At 63.8% G+C, this 17,022-nt stretch overlaps 3 protein-coding genes across 18 annotated transcripts in view; 2 read left to right on the top strand and 1 right to left on the bottom strand.

The window, feature by feature from the left end:
- The window catches only part of LRRC56 (leucine rich repeat containing 56), a 19,127-nt gene extending 13,814 nt beyond the window's left edge, over window positions 1-5,313 (bottom strand). The window contains exons 1-4 of one of the 13 annotated variants that reach the window (XM_023240243.2): window positions 5,044-5,290; window positions 3,890-4,116; window positions 3,217-3,289; window positions 2,561-2,736 (exon numbers count right to left, since the gene is read on the bottom strand). In XM_023240243.2, coding sequence (XP_023096011.2) covers window positions 2,561-2,725 — 165 coding nt within the window. In that variant the 5' untranslated portion in view covers window positions 2,726-2,736; window positions 3,217-3,289; window positions 3,890-4,116; window positions 5,044-5,290. Of the gene's footprint in view, window positions 1-2,560; window positions 2,740-3,216; window positions 3,467-3,889; window positions 4,117-5,043 lie in introns of all 13 variants that reach the window. The other 12 variants (XM_023240242.2, XM_023240238.2, XM_045039769.1 and 9 more) reach the window with 12 other exon arrangements.
- Window positions 3,395-7,531, top strand: LOC123380254 (basic proline-rich protein-like). Its single transcript, XM_045038111.1, is given in 4 exon segments — window positions 3,395-3,477; window positions 6,256-7,180; window positions 7,182-7,217; window positions 7,454-7,531. Coding segments are annotated over 4 exon segments (1,122 nt in total).
- On the top strand, window positions 7,093-10,240 carry HRAS (HRas proto-oncogene, GTPase). 4 transcript variants are annotated; one of them, XM_023240250.2, is made up of 6 exons: window positions 7,093-7,224; window positions 8,333-8,498; window positions 8,676-8,854; window positions 9,009-9,168; window positions 9,275-9,356; window positions 9,809-10,240. In XM_023240250.2, the coding sequence occupies exons 2-5, from the start codon at window positions 8,388-8,390 to the stop codon at window positions 9,335-9,337; spliced, it is 513 nt and encodes a 170-aa protein (XP_023096018.1). In that variant the 5' UTR covers window positions 7,093-7,224; window positions 8,333-8,387; the 3' UTR covers window positions 9,338-9,356; window positions 9,809-10,240. The 4 variants fall into 4 exon arrangements, with proteins under 4 accessions (XP_023096018.1, XP_023096017.1, XP_003993860.1 ...); XM_023240249.2 differs by lacking the exon at window positions 9,275-9,356; XM_003993811.6 differs by lacking the exons at window positions 7,093-7,224; window positions 9,275-9,356 and adding an exon at window positions 7,412-7,620.
- Window positions 10,241-17,022: the final 6,782 nt, after the last annotated feature.

Raw genomic sequence — 17,022 nt, forward strand, 5'->3', positions numbered from 1 at the left:
CCCCAGGATGGACGGAAGCCACCCCAGGGACAGAACGATCTCCAATCAATGCGTGTTCCCAGCACAGGGCACCCAGACATTTGTTGGGTGGGGGTCAGTGCCACCAGACCAGGGCCCCCATCTCTCAACTGGGAGAGGCTGGCGAGGTAGCCTGTTGTGTCCCCCTCTGCAGGCTGGCTGGGGGGCCACGCTGGTCCTCACGCTCGCCTGGGTCTCACGGACAGGCCCTTCTTCGGATGTGTGCGGTATAGTTTCCTCCCCGGACACTGGACTCGCCTGAGACGGGGCGCGTGGGGACTCGGGGAGTGTGCAGGGTCTGGATGTGGGGGTGGGTAGGCCGCCGCTCACGCCTGTCGCTCCTCCCCTGAATTAGAACGGTGCGCCCATTCCCTGGCGGGCGACAACACAGACCCCAGAGCAGGTGGCCTCGTCCACGCTGGGCTTGGCGGAGGGAACCCACGAGTTGGCACCTGGGGTTCGCCCGCTGCTCACCCCGGCGTCGGCCCTGAGCAGGGTGGTCCCGTGTGTGCCCTTGAGCCTGGATCCCAGCGGGAGCCCGCGGTGCGGCTGGGAGCAGGGCAGCCTCAGGACGGACACCCGTCTTTGGAGCCAGAGTCTGGGAGGCTCACGGTCAGCGTTATGTGGCCACAGACGACACACGGGATACAGCGATCCCCCTGCCGAGGGGTTGGGGACTGCTGGTGGGCGCCTGAGCGTCAGCGAGATTCACCCGGGAGCAGTCTGAGGTGGGCGTCCACGTGGGTCTGAGGAGACAGCTTCGTGGCACGTTCGCACCCCGCCCGGGCCTGAGGTTGCGGGGATCCCAGGCTGTACAAAGCCTTCTGTGTGACGGGGCCCTCTGAGGAGTGTCCCGCCGGCCACCCGAGGAAGGCACGGCGGCCATACCTCCTCCTGCAAACATCCTCCCTGTTGGGCACTGCCAGCCGAGAAGGAACACAAAACGAAGGGAAATGAAACACAGACACTCCGTTGAGCACCGGGAGTGTCTGTGGCTCCGCGGATGCTGGGGCGGGGGGTCGGGGCGGTGGGGGGAGGGGGGGTGGTTCCTGCACCCGGACTGCAGCCGCCTGGCCCAGAGCCTGTGTCCTGTATCCTCGGCCTCTGGCATGAGCTCACTTCCAGGCCCTGAGGGTGCTCACGGCGGGCTCGCTCAGTCGGCCCGGCCTAACTCCTGGTGTGTGGTGCTCGGTGGGTGCTGAGGCTATGTCCTCGTGGGGGAGGTGAGGGTCACCGCCCTCCCTGGCCCTCCCTGCCCTTGCTCTGCTCCCAGCCAGCTGCTCTGTCCAGCAGAGGATGCTCCAGCCCTGTGCCCAGGTCGACCGGTGCCCGAGTCCCCTCTGAGCGCCAGGCCGTCGTGTCAGGGCAGCCCGGGCTCCCCATGGCCCTAGGCGTGCCTGAGACAGGAGCACCACCCCGATCTCTGTGCACACTGGCCCCCTCCAACACATCCGCCCGCTGTGTCTGAACCCAGACCTCACTGGCACCAAGGGACACAGCACCCCAGAGCTGGCCAGCACGGAGGTGGCCTGCAGCTGTGAATCCGTCTCTGTCCCCTGGGGCCCTGTCGGGGGGGCTGTTGAGGAGCTGGCGGGGGGCCGTCCCGATGTGCTCTGTGCTGGACCAAGGCACTGGGAAGTCTTGGGCTCGCAGGGTGGCTGGAGGGCCGCACGCACAGAGGAGCCCGTGCGGAGCGCGGGGACAGGGGCCTGGCAGGCGAGTCCCACCCGCGCCCGATCTCTGAGTTGGCCGGGGAGGCAGGTGGGGGCCTGGGGCAGCCAGGTTTCCTTCTGCTGCACGTCGGTGAGTATGTCACGGCAGGGTCTCCAAGGCACCCCTCTCCATGAGCCTCTCACCCTCTTACCCCGTGCAAGGGTGGGTGTGGCGGTGCCTGCAGCTGGCGGGGTCTGCCCCCTCGGCATGGCCAGCAGCGGGTGACGTGCAGAGCTTCCCAGAAGGGTCGCTGGGCAGGAATTGGGAGCCATGAGGGCTCTCCGCGTCCTGGTGGGCCTCAGGACAGGGGCGGGGCTGACAGCCCCAGATGTGGGAGAAAGCCTTCAGCAGCTGCCCCAGACGCAGTCGGTGGGACCCCGGAGCGGCCCCCACTTAACCAGCTGGGCCCGGACGCCAGGGCTCCCCTACTGAGGTTGTGTTTTATCTATCTATCCCCGGTGGTTCACACCTGCTGTGTGCCGGGCACTTTGACGGCCCCCCACCCTGTCTCCTGCCGGGATGACAGCCGCTTGAACGAGGGGCTCCTCAGGTTCATGGAGCGGTTCACAGAGGGGTCCCTGGAGCCCAGCACACAGCGGGTACCAGGCAAATACCTGTGGGATTCCTGCCCGGCTCATTCCCTTTGGGGTCCTGAATGGCGGGGGCACATCTGTGTCACCAAGCACCTGTGTCACACAGCAGGGCTGAGGACGTCTGTCAGCCAGGCAAGCCTAGAGGGCTGGGGACCGAGGGCAGGCCGGACACCAGCCCTGGGATGCTGCCCCACGCGGAGCCCTGCGGCCTGAGCCCCCAAGCCCTTGGCACTCACCAGTCGGGCAGGTGACAGGTACTCCTCTACCAACTGCTCGCCATGGCTGCCCGGGTCCTTGCTCTTCGGGCAGGGGTTGTGCGGGCCTTGCCAGCTCAGCTCCCGCACCAGGATATCGGCTGTGCTCGGCCAAGGCCGGTGGGCTGTGTCCCAGGCCTGGTCCATTCACATCCAACCTGCTGGGGATGGGCAGAAGGCAACGATGCCAAGCCTTTGCTCTCCCTCAGATCTGCAGCCTGGCTTAAACCCCTGCACAGCCAGCCCCTGTGGGGCTCCCCCTGTCCGGCTCTGGGGGGCTGTCACTCATTTAGTTTCCCCCTGCCTGGGGGCCTCGTTGCGCACCCCCCCCCCCAGTCCCCTGCTCAGCCTTAGCTCACACCCCACTTGGGTCTAGGAAGGTCATCCTCCAGGGCCCACAAGAGGGGTACTGGCTCTAGACTCCCCTATCTGAGGTCCTACGTAGGCTGTGAGATGTGGGCCCCGGGGGGGGGGGTGCCATTGGCCCCAGGTCATGGTTGCTCTGTCAGCTGTGACCAGCAGCAAGCCATCGCCTCAAGCCCTGTGCTGTGCGTCTCCCCCGATGGTCTCCAAGCATGGGGGCCCAGGACTAGGCTCTCAGGCGTTCCCCGCCCCCTGTGCCCACTGAGCCCCCTCACCTGAGGCAGCTGCCTTTTTCCACCACGGGTCAAACATTCAGGCAAGGGGGCGGTATGTGTCCCCAAGTGGCACCTGCAGGAGAGAGGTGGGTTGGCCTCCTGGCCAGGTCACTGTGCCCAGGGGATCTGAGACAGGCAGGACTGAGGTCACAGGGCTCAGAAGTGAGCAGGTGCCGAGATGCATGGGGCTGCCAGTGTGGGGACTGGCCCTCAGGTGCTTTCAGTCATCCTGATGAGGGACCTGGACCGGCTGAAGAAGAAGTCAGGTGGTGGCTGGCTGCATCCTCTTTCCAAAAGGGGTTCCGGGTCTGCCACAGTGGACTGTCCCTCATGGGCTGGGCTCCCTGGCATGCTGTCCCTCCTGAGGACCCCCAGCCCCAGGCCCCACAGGTGTTGTTCAGTGTGTCCCTGAGCCACCTGCACGAGGTTCGCCTGGCACTGGTCCTTAAAGATGCAGATACCCGCCAAGCCCCGGACCTGGGAATCGTCTCTGGGGCAGAGCCAGAAGTCTGCCAGGGATGTTCTGGCCACCTCCCTCCAACTGGGTTGAGGCCTCGCTGACCCCTGCCCCTGTATTCCCTCCTCTCCTTCCTGGATTTACTCTCCTTATAAGTCTGACCCGTTCTATGGTCCTCTGCGTTTTACAACGCATCCTGTTGAGTGAGCACCTTACCCCAAGACAACGCGGGCTCTGTGCGGGCAGGATGCTTGCCCGCTGCATCCACAACGTACAGGGCTCTGCGCTAGTCACCAGCCACTGTTCTTATCTATCGGCCTCTGTGGACGTTCAAGACGCATCCTCTCCGCCATGCTTAGGGCAGGGAGGGTGGCCAGCTGGGCTCTGACAGAGGCCTTGGGAGAGTTGCCGAGCCCTGGCTCTGTGCGCCTCAGTGACCTCACCTGGAAAGTGACACAAACACCCAGGATCCAGGGAGGCAAAGGCCATGGGGTTTCCAGCCAGGATTTCTTTCCAAAAGTTCCCTCTGCTGCCTGCCTTTCTCTAGCTGGTGAAAAGCCGTAAGCCTGGCAGGAGGACCCCACCACTGTGCCTCCTGGCAATGTGCCGGCCACCCCACTCCCAGGCCTGCCAGGCTTGTGGAGACGGGAGTGCATGGGTTGGTCAGGCTGCAACCCCAGGATGCCCTTGGCAGCCTTAAGGGCCAAGCCCACTGCTCCTTCCTTCTGTGCCTGACAGCAGGTGAGCACGGGTCCTACCCCTGACGGGGCCCAGAGCATCGGTCCGGTCCAGCACAAAGGTCTCAGGGTCCAAGGAGCAGGGCCTGTAAACACTGTCCCCTCACATTCGTGCACCGGCTGGAACCTGTCTGTGCTGTTCATGGCTCTCTACTCCCAGCCCCTGCCCTGCCACTCTGCGAGCCCTACAAGCCTCCCAGGTTGGAAATCCATGGGGCTGTCTGTCCCCACAGTCCAGGCTAATGCCGGTCCCTGATCTGGCTCATCAGCTCTCTGGGTCCCCTTCGCCCTCCAGGCCTTCACCACAGCGGGAGGAGCTCTGAGGGCAGGGCCTGGTCCCCTGTGGGTCTCCACCACGGAAACTCCCAGAGCAGAGTCTGGGTCCCTGCCTCCCAATCTTCCCCAGAGGCGGGGAAGGGGCCCCAAGCCCCTCCTATCCCGGTGAGTGGGAGCCCGGCTATTGGTTTTGCGCAGGGCCCCTGGAAGACCAGATTTGACACCTGGGGTACCACTGAGCTCCCCACTGGCTTTGCTGCTTCATCCTGGGGCCTGCTCCTCGGCCTGTCTGCCCCGAGGCACGGGGGAGACAGCGAGGCCTGCGGCCCGGGGCCCAAAGGCGTGTTTGGCTCTCACCTGAGGGGTTGGTCTGTGTGCCACCGCCCTGGGCGCCCTCCGCCGCCGGGGCCTCGCTGCGACTCGGGGTCGGTCGTTCTTCCGGGGGCGGGGTTGCGGGCCCTGGGCGCCATGGCAACGGGGCCGGAGCGTCATTTGAATACTCAAATATTCATGAGGCCGCGGGACGCTCCCTGACTCCCAGGTCGAGCCACGCCCCTTTAGCAACGGTTGCTCAGGCAGGGAGAAGGGGGCGGGGCAGCAGCCAATCCGGATCGGGATCGGGAGCGTCGGGCCCCATAGGCCGCGGGCGCCCCCTGGGCTGGGAGGGAAGCCGGGGCAGAGGTGAGACGCCATCAAGCGGGGACGGCGGGGTGGGGCGCAGACAGGCCAGGTGTCAGCCCCTGCGAAGCGGGTCTCTGGAGCAGACCGGCACCCACCTCTCCCAGCCGGGAGGGTCGCCCGTGAGGCCCTGGCCCCGGCCCTGCGGGATTTACCTCCGCCTCGGAGCGTGACGGATGCCAAAACAAAAGGAGCCCCTGAGGACGAGGCAAATGCAGACATGGACACCAGGAGGGGAGTTTGGAGTGTCCACGCTCGAGAGGGACGCCACCACCCGCTTGCATTTGTGCACCTTCACTTCGCGTCTGTGCGCGTCAGGCGCAGGCCCGGCTCTGTTGTAGCAGCGGTGCAGTGCGCGGGACCGCCAGCCGGATACAGTCACGGCCGGTGGGGTCGGTGCTGTGATGGGGGCGGGGGTGGTCCCCGAAGGGGCCCTCCAAGGTCACGGCCTGCAGTGGGGTGAGCTCCCAGGGAACAGCACGGAGCGGGCACGGGAGGGGATAGGGGCAGGGAGGGGGTGCCGTCTGAGCAAAGCGAGGTTGGGTCTCACGTGTGATGAACGCATCATGCTTTCTGTAAAAACGAGAGGTGTGTTTATACATTGCACTGAAATTTTAAAAAATGTTAAAAACATGTCTTTCTTGAGAGGAGACAGGACGTGCATGTTTGTGCTTGGGGTGTCACCCACTTGGGCAACTTTTGGGTTGGCTTTGCTGGGTGCCGTTTGTTACCTGCACCGTTGGAGCCTCTGGGCTGGGGGAGCTAGGTGGGCCGGTCTGCGGGGGGGGCCTGCCCAAGTTGGGCGAGGCTGGTGGTGAGGGGATGCGGGAGAGGGGCTGCGCGGAGTCCTGGGAGGGGCTGCGCGCTGCTGAGAAGCAGCTGAAAAGACAGCGGGTCTCGCTGTTCCGCGGGCTCAGATGGGTCCCCGCCCAGCCGAGACGCCCCTGCACCGCCTGGCCCTGCGCGCACCGGCTGTGCCGCGCCCAGGACTCCGCCGGAGGTGCCGGGTGTCCTGGGAGGGTTGCTGGCGCCCGCTCCGGAGCCACCTGCGGGGAAGACGGGTGTCGGGCAGCCGAGCCCGCGGCCGCTGGGGGACCCAGAGGCTCCCGGCGCGGCCCGGGCCTGCTCCAGGCACCTGACCCCCGTCCCCGCCGCCCTCTCCGCCTTCCTCCGGCCCCCAGCCCGGGGGTCGTCCGCGGTGCTGACCCTGTGGGTCCCATCGTCCCTGAGGCTCGTCCCGCGGACTGACCCTTCCGCTCCGGGGCCCCCTCGGCGGGCTGCGCGTCTGGGGGCAAGCAAGTCCTCCCCGCCAGGGCAGGGGGCTCGAGCCGGACCGCAGCGACCCCGCCCCAGTCTACACCCGGCCAGGGACCCGCTCCCCTGCGGAGCTGCTGTCTCCTCGGGAGAGTCCCGACCGTTTCGGGGGAAGCCGTCGTCCCCGGACCCGCGACCCCAGCGTCCTCCCGCCCGCCCGAGCCCAGCCCCCCTAGGCCGCGGCCCACGAGGGCCTCCAGGGCCGGCACCGCCCTCCGCGCCGTTTCCCGGAAGCCCCGCCCGGCCGCGGCCTTTGACAGGCGGGCCGGCCGGCCAACCGGAGCGGGGCGGGGCGGGGCGGGGCGGGGCCCGGCGCAGACAGCCAATGGCAAGCCGCGCCGGGCTGACGGACGGGGCGCGGGGCGGGGCGTGCGCCGGCCCGGCCGAGTGTCCGCCGCCCGCGCGCCCCGCCGCCCGCAGCCCGAGCCGCACCCTCCGCGGACGGAGCCCATGCGCCGGGCGACCCGCGCGCCCCGGCCCCGGCCCCCTTCCCCGCCCCCGCCCCGGCCCCGGCCCCGGCCCCGGGGGCAGTCGCGCCAGTGAGCGGTGAGTGCGGCGGGGGCGGGCGGCGGGCGGCGGCCGGGGCTGCGGGGCGGCCGGGCGGCCGGGCGGGCGGCTGGCGGCGGCGGGGCGCGCGGGGGCGCAGGTGAGCCGCGGGCGGCGGCGGGGGCGCTGTGCGTCCGCGTCCCCGGCCCTGCCCTGCGCGGGGCCGCGGCCGTCGCGGGGTCGCCCGCCCTCCGGTCGCGAGGCTGCCCCCCGAGTGCTCCGGCACCAGGCGGCCATCACGCGCAGCCGGCGAGCCGGGGTGCAGGAAATCACTGCCCGCTGTCCGCGCAAGGGCGTCCGCTCGTGAAACCGCACAGACTGGGGCACCCCAGCCGGAGGCCTTGGCCCTGGCCTTCGTTCTTTGTCACCTGTGCGCCCGCTGCACACGTCGTTTGGGTCTGTTCCTCTCAGTCAGCTGCGTATCGGGAACCCTCCCCCCACCTCCCACCCCCACCCCCACCCGGCTGCCTCATCTGCCTTCTTTTCTCCAAAGTTCGTACGGCAACAGGATACCGGGGTTTTCCCGTTATTTTAACGTGTGCCGGTCTCCTTGCAGTGCGGGCAGAGCCCACAGAGGGCAGGGGGTTCTTGTCTGCCTGTCACCGTGCGCCCGGAGCAGCAGCTGGCATACAGTAGGCGCTCAGTAAATACTTGTCAAATGCAGCAACACGCTCCGTGGGGCCCGGAGCGGGTTGTAGGCGGGCACTGGCCTGCCTGGGCACGCTGCTGGGCGCTCCACGGTGGCAAGACCTGTTTTCGCAGGGAGGGGAACTGGGAACCGCCGCCTGCAGGGCCTCTGGTTCAGGCTTTCTGCCTACCCAGCAACTTCTAATTCGGGTGCGTGGTTGGGAGATGCTCTCAGCTGTCAGCCCTGCCTTTGGGGGGCCAGCTCCCTGCCTCTCTGACAGCCATTACCTGCAGCTGGAGGCGGGGCCGTCTCCCACCCCTGGGCTGGAGGTGCCACAGGTGGGCGGCTGGGCCTCCATTCTGGCTGCCACTCCTGTTACCTGGTTGTCTGGGGCCAGAGGGTGGGACTGGCCAGCCCAGGGAGCTCAACAGGCCTGCTCTGTGGGGCCTGGCCTGTGGCTGAATGCATCTTCCTTGGCAGGTGGGACAGGAGACCACCCCGGTGGGTGTCGTGTGCCGCGATCCCCTGAGGAACGATGACGGAATATAAGCTCGTGGTGGTGGGCGCTGGAGGTGTGGGGAAGAGTGCCCTGACCATCCAGCTCATCCAGAACCACTTCGTGGATGAGTATGACCCCACCATCGAGGTGAGCCGTGCTGCCCCTGTTCCCAGCCCTCCATCCTGATGTGGGCTCCTCTTCTGTCTGCCTCCCTCCCTCCCAATGCCTAGGGGCGGGGCATGGGTGGGGCCCTGGGAGGGGCTGCCGCTTTGCTCGGCTCCTCCTAGGAGAGGTGGGGTGGTCCCTAAGCGCTGTCCTCTGCAGGACTCCTATCGGAAGCAAGTGGTTATTGATGGCGAGACGTGCCTACTGGACATTTTGGACACGGCGGGCCAGGAGGAGTATAGCGCCATGCGGGACCAGTACATGCGCACTGGAGAAGGCTTCCTCTGTGTGTTTGCCATCAACAATACCAAGTCCTTTGAGGACATCCACCAGTACAGGTGAGCTGCTTGCCGGCCCCCAGGGGCCCTCCCTGTCCCCTCTTTCCCTTTTTTGTCCCTTTCTCTCCGTCTTTCTCTCTCTCTTTTTGCTCTCAAGGTCCTGGATGCAGCTATGCCTGCAGCCCGTGACTGGATCACACCTCCTTCCTTGCAGGGAGCAAATCAAGCGAGTGAAGGACTCCGATGACGTGCCCATGGTGTTGGTGGGGAACAAGTGCGACCTGGCCGCGCGCACCGTGGAGTCCCGGCAGGCGCAGGACCTCGCCCGCAGCTACGGCATCCCGTACATCGAGACGTCGGCCAAGACTCGCCAGGTGAGCCGGCTCCCCACCCCCACCGCCAGCCAGGGACCCCCCCCCCCCGCCCCGCCCCAACCCTGCCAGGGAGCAGTGCTTTATTGCCCCCTCTCCCCCAACACAGGGCAGCCGCTCTGGCTCTGGCTCCAGCTCCGGGACCCTCTGGGACCCTCCGGGACCCCCGTGACCCAGCGGCCCCTAGCGCTGTAAGTCTCCCCGGATGGCAGGGCAGTGAGGGCGGCCAGGGCCCAGGGTCTGGGCTGACACAGCTCCAGGGGGAGGTGGAGGTCCCTGGAGAGAGCTGCCCTGAGCCAGGCCGGAGCGGTGACCCTGGGGCCCTGGCCCCTCTGCCCCCAGAGATCCCCGTGGGCCCTTGTTGGCCCTGACCCCTTAGCAGGCTACGGGGGATGAGGGTGGTAGGTCAGACAGGAGTGGGACACGGGGTGTTCAAGCTCGGAGCCAGACCTTGGGGCCGCCCTGTGGGGGAGCCCCTGGGGATCAGGCCGCCCGGTGGGGGCAGCCCTGGGGCTTCCTGCCTGTCGGGGTAGGGGTGGGGAGGAGGCGGGCAAGGGGCTGGAAGTCTGCATGAGCTCGAGGCAGGGGTCCCTGGGTTTCCTCCCCTGCTGAGTCCCCCTCTGAGCCGGCCCCTTCCTCCTAGGGTGTGGAGGACGCTTTCTACACGCTGGTCCGAGAGATCCGGCAACACAAGGTGCGGAAGCTGAGCCCGCCCGACGAGGGTGGCCCCGGCTGCATGAGCTGCAAGTGCCTGCTCTCCTGACGTCCCCTCCGCGTCCACCCTGGCAGCCCGCTGGCCCTCTGTGCCCCACGAGCACAGGCACGGGGTCCGGAGGTGCCGGATGCCGGGAGGAGGTGCGGACGGAGGACGGAGGAGGGGAAGGAAGGAAGGAAGCACTCCCGGAGTCCGGCCAGCCCCGGGCTCTCTGGACAGAGTGACCGTGGACCTCCCAGGACGCTTTGCACGGACTGTCGTGAACTGACGCCACCGGCACCCCGCTGTTACTCTCCTCCCAGCCCCGTCCTGGCCCGCTGGGCACAGGCTGAGTTGCAGTAAATTATTTGATGGTCTTGACCCTGGCGTCTGGCCGAGGTTGGGAGGCACAGGGGAACCTCAGCTTTGCGTGCCGGGCGACCTCTGCGCAGGGGCGCGTGGCAGGGGCTGGTCCTGCGGCCGGGGCCGAGCCGCCGGTCTCTGTGCAGGGCATCTGGCGCTTCTTGCCGAGAGCCCTGGGTGCTGTGGTTGCAGGCTGGCTCTGTGTTTTACCACAAAAACACCTCACTGAACTTGAAACAGCACAGGGGGGATTGAAGCCCAGGGTGTGTGTCTTCCCCTGGAGGGGGAGGCCCCGTTAGTGACCAGACGGGGGCAGGGGTGCTGGAGTCTGCCACCTTGGAGCCTCTTCTGCTGACTCCAGGGGGCGTCACATTTCCTGAGTTTGGGGACCCTGAGAGGCAGGTGCTGAGGACAGCAGACGACGGAGGGTCTCGGCCTGCCAGGTCCGCACCTGCCGGCTCCTCTCGTCTGACCTTTTCGGCGCAGGACCCCAGCACGTCTCCTTGGCCTCAGCCTCTGCCCTGTTGGTGCCAGGTGACTGACTGCTAGGACCTGGGGTCTGGCGGAGCCTGCTGCCCTGTGCGGGTGAGGGTGGGGCCGACCCGCCCACCCCTGCTGCCCCTTCGTTGGGGTGGCCTGCTGCTCTCAGAGCTGCCTTAGGTCACCTACGTGGATCTGTGGGCCATACCCAGGTCCCTGACAGCCACTTACCGCTCTGACAGGGCCCGCCGGCTTTGGGCCAGAATCCAGGACCGGCCAGGGCCACGGGGGGCTTGGTCCCATCAGTCTTCATTTTGGTTGTCCGGGGGGGGGGTGGTTGTGTTGCCTCTGCTCCTCCCCCAGAGCCTCGGGGCCACCACACTCATCACCGTCCCCTCCAGAGGCCCTCGAGCATATAGCTTCTCTGTGGGCGCAGAGGTCAGAGGGTTGCAGGAACGTTGGCGGCCTTGGGGCAGTGGCGGGGCGCTGCCCTGCCTCTGTGCTGGCCATGCCAGTCTCTACCCAGAGAGGGGCATCAGCTGCAGGCCACGGGGCAGCACAGGTGGACGGGGCGCTCCAGCTTCATGTGTGGTGGGCTGGCCAGACCCTGTCACTGGGGTCCCGGTGGGGTTCCAGGGCCGGGTGTGTAGTGTGGCCCCTGGGGTGGCCCTGGCAGGTGCTGAAGGGAAGGGGACCCAGTGTTGTAGCTCTGAGTTCTAGTTTCTGGTTCACTGGGAGCTTTGAGAGGGACTTCTGGCAGCAGGCGGGCCAGAGAGGGTTCTGGGTGGGGTGGGAGGGTGCAGCAGACAGGCCAGATCTGGAGACAGGTGTGCAGCCGCGGGCTCCGTGGAGGTTCCCTCCTGCAGCTGCTCCAAGGCCTTGAGGTTGGCCTGGCCGAGAGGGGGTCCGGGTTGCTCATGTTCGGTGGCTGGGCTGGGGAGCGTCTTGAAGTTAGGAGAGGCTAGGGGAGCCTGGGCGCCAGGGACACTTGTTCCAGGCCCAGGGACATCGTGGGGAGCTCGAGTTTTGCTCAAGAGATGGGGGGGAGGGGGGTTAGTTTCTCCAGCTGTCTGTCCTGAGCGGGGTGGGGCACCAGGGTACCCTCGTGGCTCCCTGCGCGGCCACCTTGGCCTGACACACAACAGCCCTCCAGGCAGCTGACCCCCAGCCCCCGCAGCGAGTGCCCGGATGCCCAGCCCTGGCTGGCTCCCAATCCCAGAGCAGTAGAGGAGACGGATGGAGACTGGAGGGAGGCCCACCTGGTGGGGTGGCTCATACTTGGCCCTTGGAGGCTGGGCCATGAGGTGCCTCAGCACCACGTCGTCCTCCAGGGCCCAGGTCTGGGCGAGCGTGTCCTGCAGAAACTCCAGAGACTCCAGGGGCGTCCTAAGAAGCGTCTGGGAGTCAGGCCAAAAGGGGCCCCACCCTGCTGCCTCAGGGGCCTCCCAGGGGCAGCTGCTGGGGGTCCAGCTGTGCCCAGGAGCGTCTTGGGCAGTGCCACAGCAGCGGGGGGGGGGGGGGGGGAAGGCCCCCTGCCCGCTGGTCCTCAGGGCAGTGTCCCCTGCCCAACCTGCACGCCCAGCCCTCCCTCCGAGGCCCCTGCCCACCGCCTCCACAGGCTCACTCACTTCTGTGCACGTTGAGGACAGTGTGGGCTGTGGCCATAAGCATGTGCTCACCGTCCGGGATGTACACATTCTAGAGCTTCGGGGTGAGCGAGAAGGGGGTCTGTGGGGCCAGCAGGCGTGGGAAGAACAGCCTAAGCAGGACCCACTGAGGTCTCAGCACGGGCTAGGAACCCCCTTCTACCCGCGACCCCCCGTGTGGGTGCACTTGCGAGGACGGACAGGCCGCTCAGGGTCGTGAGGGCCTGGCCAGCATGACCGCAAACCTGGGGGGCAACGGATGCTGCCCCACGCCCAGTGGCAACATGACCCCAGGCTGGTGGCAGCACAGGCCAAGGGCCTGTCCACACTCCAGGCTGGCCTGGCCATCCATGCACTGCCGCCTCCTGCAGGGGGGCCCTGGGCTTCCCCAGGGCGGGTCTTAGCTTCCGGCCCCCGCCCTAGAGGCCCTGCCCGTGGCCTGGCTTGTCTGGGGGGTGGGGCCGAGCGCGGGCCTCCCTCGGGCCAAGGGCGGCGAGCGGCTCAGGGACTAGGTCTCCTGGGGTGGCTGCACCCGTCACCGAGACACTGAAGGACCCACTGGGCGAAGTAAATCCCATCTGGGTGGTGCACATCTGCCCCTCCTCCTGGAGGGAGGGCCGTAGGTGTTCGGGACCGGCCGGGGGTCGGGAACCTCCCTGCGCCAGGGCCCCATGGAACCAGGCGGACACGCTCCCCACGGCTGCTCAGCCCCGAGTGCGCCCCTGGGCCCCCCGGGGGAAGTCACCAAAGCCTTGCCGGCTGCACGGAGCTCTGCACCCTTCCCCCCCCCCCCCCCCCCACACACACACACAGGGCCAGGGCCTCTGGGACGCTTCTACTCGCCACATGTTTCTTCAGCTTTGGGGGCACTCTGTCTAGAATGTGCTGTGACAGGCCCGGAATGAAGAAGCCTGAGAAAGCCCCAGGCCCGCCGACAGTCGGAGCCTCGTCCCCACCGGGTGGGGGTTGAGTGCCTGACAGGGGCCTCCTCTCCGTGCAGTGGCTCCGCTGTGTGCACAGCCCTCCCGAGCCCTGGCTGGACACGCGCTGGGAAGAGCCTGGGGTGGCAGGGGCAGAGGACACCCCTCCTCACAGAGAGCCGGCCGGGCTGGTGCCCTGCGCTGGGGCCCGGGCATGTCTGGCCAGCACCCTCTTCCCTGCAGCGGCCACAGCAGGGGCAACGGGGTTCCAGGCACAGGGGCAGGGAGTGTGGCCCACAGGGAGGCCGGGGGCGGGTGTGTGCGTGCAGCCCCCACGGCTCGCCACGAGCGCCTCGGAGGCCACGTTTCTCTGGGCTCAAGTCTATGCACAATGAGATGCAAACACCTCAGAAAGTTGGATGGGTTACGTTCATTCTGCTGTTTTCAGTTTGCCGTGGGATGTGTGGAGCCCCGCCCCCGCCCGGCCCAGCTGCCAGGTAGCTCGTCTCCTCACCTATCGCTGGCTTCTGTCCCGTTCTGTGGCTTTCCAGTGTTCATCCAAGAGTATCTGCCTGCAGGTGTCAGGAGTGCAGCAGGGAGCGCTGGCATGCAGGCTGTGTGGACGTGCGTTTTCAAACCAGTGGGGTCAGTACTCACGAGCAGGTGCGTGCTGCGCTTTGGAGGCGGCGGCCGGACTGCCTGCCAGCGTGGCGGCCTCGCTGTGTGCCCGCCACCTGCCCTCCTCGCCCCGCCAGCGCTGGATGCCGTCAGCCTTGCCCACAGGCGGGTGCTGCTGTCTCGTGCTGTCAAGGTTCGGCACGTTTCTGCGCGTTGACTTGCACGCACACGCGCGTGCACGCACACGCACGCACACACACACTGCATCCATGCGCATCTGTGTGTCTGTAGCTTCTTCGTGGAAGCGTCTGTTCGGATCTCGAGCCCATTCTGCGCCTGGTCGTTTGTCAGATCACTGAGCTGGCTGGTCTCAGTCTGCGGGGGCCCTTCTACACGCGCGGCTTGGCATCTGTCTCCTGCTCCGCCGCTTTCCTTCTTGCTGTCTGAATGGTGCCTTTTGCAGAGTGAACGGTTTTAATTTAGATAAACTCCAATTTGTCAGTGACTTCCTTCCTGTCCTCTCTCGGTGGACCAGCCTGTTCCTCGGCATCCACGGCCCTGCTCTCTTCCGGCGTTCCGGTTTTCTCATGCCCCAAATGAGTTACCCTCACCCCGCAACACGGCTGGGGGCTTAAAAGGCAGTCACAGATGGGAACGCAGCTGGGCCCCTGAGTTCACATATGGAACAGGCTGCTTTTGTGGATGGCGGCACATTGGCCCCGAGTCGAAAATGCCTCCCACCTGACCCTCACAGAACACCTCACCGATTCTGTGCCGACGGGCAGGGTTTGCTCCCCAGATCTGGGCCCGTCTCTGCGAGGCGCACAGAGTGGTGGCCGTGGGGTGGTGGGTGTCGGGTGGTGGCTAGGGGCTTCGGGGGTCGGTGGAGGCTGGTCACAGGTTGGCAGCGACACGGCCGCACTCCGGGGGCCACCCAGGTACAGGGGGCACGTGGCACGCCCCTCAGTGGACCGGGAGACGTATGTCCTATTACAGATTTGGCTTTTGATGTCCTATGTACCAACTCTTGGACTAACTTCAGGTGAGTACGATTTTCTTCCTTTTTAAAAAAAGTTTATTGGCACCTGGGTGGCTCAGTCGGCTAAGCGTCCGTCCGCCCCTTGATTTCGGCTCAGGTCTCAGGGTCGCGGGAAGGAACCCTGTGTGGGGCCCCGTGCTGGGTGTGGAGCCTGCATGGGGTTCTCTCCCTCCCTCTGTCGGCTCCTCCCCTGCTCATGCCCTTTCTCTCTGTCTCCAAAATAGAAATAAGATAAAGTCTGTTTGTTTATGTAGTCTCTGTACCCAACGTGGGGCTTGAACTTACAACCCTGAAATCAAGAGTCGCATATTCCTGACTGCTCCTGTTTTTATTCAAAAAGTTTATATTTTTATATATAGATCTATGACTGATTTCGAGTTAATCTTTGCATAAGTTATGCAATTAAGACCACGACTCATTTTTTTTTGCATATATATTTCCAGCTGTCCCAACACTATTTGTTGAAAAACTACCCTTTCTCTAGTGAACTGCCTTTCTACCTTTGTAAAAAAACCAATTACCCTTATTTGTCTGGTTCTATTCTGGGCTCTGGATTCTGTTCCATGGATCTACATATCTATCCTTCACCAACCGACACCATACTGGCTCCACTGCCACAACGTGAGAGTCAGTTTTGAAATCAGGTAACGTAGGGGCACCCGGGTGGCTCAGTCGGTTAAGCGTCCAACTTCGGCTCAGGTCATGATCTCACGGTTCGTGGGTTCGAGCCCTGCGTCAGGCTCATTCTGTGTCTCTCTCTCTCTCCGTCCCTCCCCTGCTCATGCTGTCTCTCTCAAAAGTAAGCAAACATTAAAAAAAAAAAAAATCAGGTAACGTAATGCTCATACCTTTATTCTTTTTCAAAATTCTTTATTTGCATATAAGAATCAGCTTACCTATATCAACAAATCTTGTGGGATTTGGGGAATGCAGTTAATCCACACATCATTTAAAGAGAACTGGTGTCTTTATTATGTCAAATCTTTAAATCCCTGAACATGGTATGTCTCTCCATTTATTTAAGTCTTTAGAGATGTCTTTCTTTAAAACTTTGTATTTTTTAACACACAGACCCAGTGCATGTTTTCTGTGGAGTGTACCTGAGTATTTATGGGGCTTTTTTGGAGCTACCGTAGATAGTATTTTCTAAATTTATGGTTTCTAAGTTTGATTTTTCTGTTGCAATCTTCCATCCCACGACCTCACCAAACTTACATATTTGTTCTACAAGTTTTTCTTACAGGTTATTTGGGACAGTTTTATTTCTTTTTTTTTTTTCCCCATATGTGTACATTTATTAAACTTTCCTTAGAGTGGTTACGACTTCCGGTATGGTGTTGAATGAGACTCCTAAGAGTAGGTTTCTCTGTCTTATTCCTAGTTTCAGGGAGAACATCTAGTGTTTCACCATTAAATGTGATGTAAGTTGCTGTCTGTTTTTGTAGATGCCTCTTATCTGGTTGAGGAAGTTCCCGGCTACCCCTTTTTTTGCTGGAAGGTTTGTTTGTTGGTTTTAAGAAAGCACACAAGCCGGGGGAGGGGCAGAGAGAGAAGAGAGAGAGAATCCCAAGCAGGTTCCACACTGTCAGTGCAGAGCCTGACTCGGGATTTGATCTCACAAACCCTGAGATCACAACTTGAGCTGAAATCAAGAGTTGGATGCTGAACCCACTGAGCCTCCCAGGCGCCCTTTGAGGGAAGTTTTCTCATGAGTGGGTGCTGGGTTTGGTCAAATGTTCTTTCTGCACCAACTGATACGATGTGTGATCTTTTTCCTTTAGATGATTAACATGACAAATGATAGTGATACGTCTTCAACTGATGAACCAACCTTGCATTTTCATGATAAATGCCACTTGGTTGTGGTGTATTCTTCTTTTTATATAACATTTGATTTGACTATATTTTGATTGAGGATTTTCATTTGGCTCATAGGAGTATCTGTCTGTAGTTCTCCCTTCCTCCCTCCCTCCCTCCTTCCCTTTCCTTCCTTCCTTCCTTCCTTCCTTCCTTCCTTCCTTCCTTCCTTCCTTCCTTCCTTCCTTCCATCTCTCCCTCTCTCCCACCCTCCCTTCCTTTTACTTTCTTTTGTACTCT

This window comes from Felis catus, chromosome D1, assembly GCF_018350175.1.
Source record: "Felis catus isolate Fca126 chromosome D1, F.catus_Fca126_mat1.0, whole genome shotgun sequence".
NCBI lineage: Eukaryota > Metazoa > Chordata > Mammalia > Carnivora > Felidae > Felis > Felis catus.